At 33.8% G+C, this 1,400-nt stretch overlaps 1 protein-coding gene across 1 annotated transcript in view; it reads right to left on the bottom strand.

Moving 5' to 3' along the window:
* The window catches only part of CASC5 (cancer susceptibility candidate 5), a 72,357-nt gene that overhangs the window by 57,381 nt on the left and 13,576 nt on the right, over positions 1-1,400 (bottom strand). The window contains 1 exon segment of the mRNA XM_014534789.1: positions 660-719. Coding sequence (XP_014390275.1) covers positions 660-719 — 60 coding nt within the window.

Here is a 1,400-nt window from a genome sequence, read left to right as displayed (position 1 = left end):
AAATAAAAAAATAAATAAATAAAAAACACATGATAAAGTTCTTGCCTTTAGGGAGCTCTCAATTTAGAAAGGACATTAGTAAATAATTACAATAGAAGGTATAGAGGGATGATTTTTCTGAGACAAGTGATTCCAAACCTGAGTTTTGAAAGACAAATAGGAATTACCAAATAAAGAGGTCTACAGATTTATGATAAAGCAAGTATGATAAAATATTAATTCTAGAATCTAGTTGATGACTATATGAGCATTCACTGTAAAATTATTCCTACTTTCAGTATATTTTTTAAAAATTTTTAATAAAACAAAAAAGAAGAATGAAGAACTAGCCATCTAGGCAGAGGGAACATCATATGTAAATACTTGCAGGTACCAGAGTTCATGTCTTGCTTGGGGAATAGTAAGCAATTCTAATCGGTGAGATATATGTGTGAGAGTAGCAAGAAAGAAGGCTGCAAAGTAAATAGGGGTTAAAAATCATGAGTGCCAGCTTACTCAAGTGTTTGGATTTTAATCTGAAAACCATGGCATGCTTACTTGTTCATATTCAATAGAAAATCATTTATGATGTTCTCTCTTCATATGGCTAACAAAGTTCCTTACTATTAACAATATCCCTGAAAATAGTCATCTATAAAGCATTTACACTAGAAACTTACCTGAACTATTTCATTCCCATCTCTCAGATCCCGAAGAGGACTCCTTGGGGGTTTCAAAATCTAGAAGTAAGAGAATTGTTGAAGAAAATCTGGCATATCTATTAATAATCAGTTCATTTCAAGTTATACCATAAGTAGAAAGGTAGAGATGCTAAAATACCTATAAAAACCTCTCATATTCCTCAAAATCATACTGTTCAGTGCTATGCTTTGTGGCTCATGTAAATATTTGGTATCAAATAGGAATACCTTCTCCCTCCTGCCTACCTTCCCCAATTATTTTTCCAACTCTGATCCCACGTGGTCTGGGTAAAGCTCATTTCAACCTAGGGTACAAGATGTAGCCCTGGTCTAGAACAATCTACACATGATATTCTCTCAGCAATAGTGATTGGTTCAGGAATGAGGTCTTGACCCATATCAAGATAATTAAGCCAAACGATTCAACCCTGAGTTGTTTTTATCTTGAGGATATACACACTATTTTTCTATGTAGGACTTGAACCCGGAAGTAGTAAGCACATAGAACCTGTCTAATAATGGAGATTACCCAGAGAAAGCAGTCAGAGTAGAAAAAGTGAAAGATTATCCCAGTACTGATTATACTGTTGGAACCCCTTGTCAGTAAATCATGCCTAAAGTCATTCCTATCTTTGGATTTTTCAATTTCATAACCCAATAAATTTTTAGCTCAAATCAGTTTAAGTTGGATATTTTGGGGTCTTGCTATAGCTTTTTATA

This window comes from Myotis brandtii, unplaced genomic scaffold (genome assembly GCF_000412655.1).
Source record: "Myotis brandtii unplaced genomic scaffold, ASM41265v1 scaffold133, whole genome shotgun sequence".
NCBI lineage: Eukaryota > Metazoa > Chordata > Mammalia > Chiroptera > Vespertilionidae > Myotis > Myotis brandtii.
Note: the sequence above shows the minus strand (reverse complement) of the source record. Positions and strands in the feature narration are given on the sequence as shown.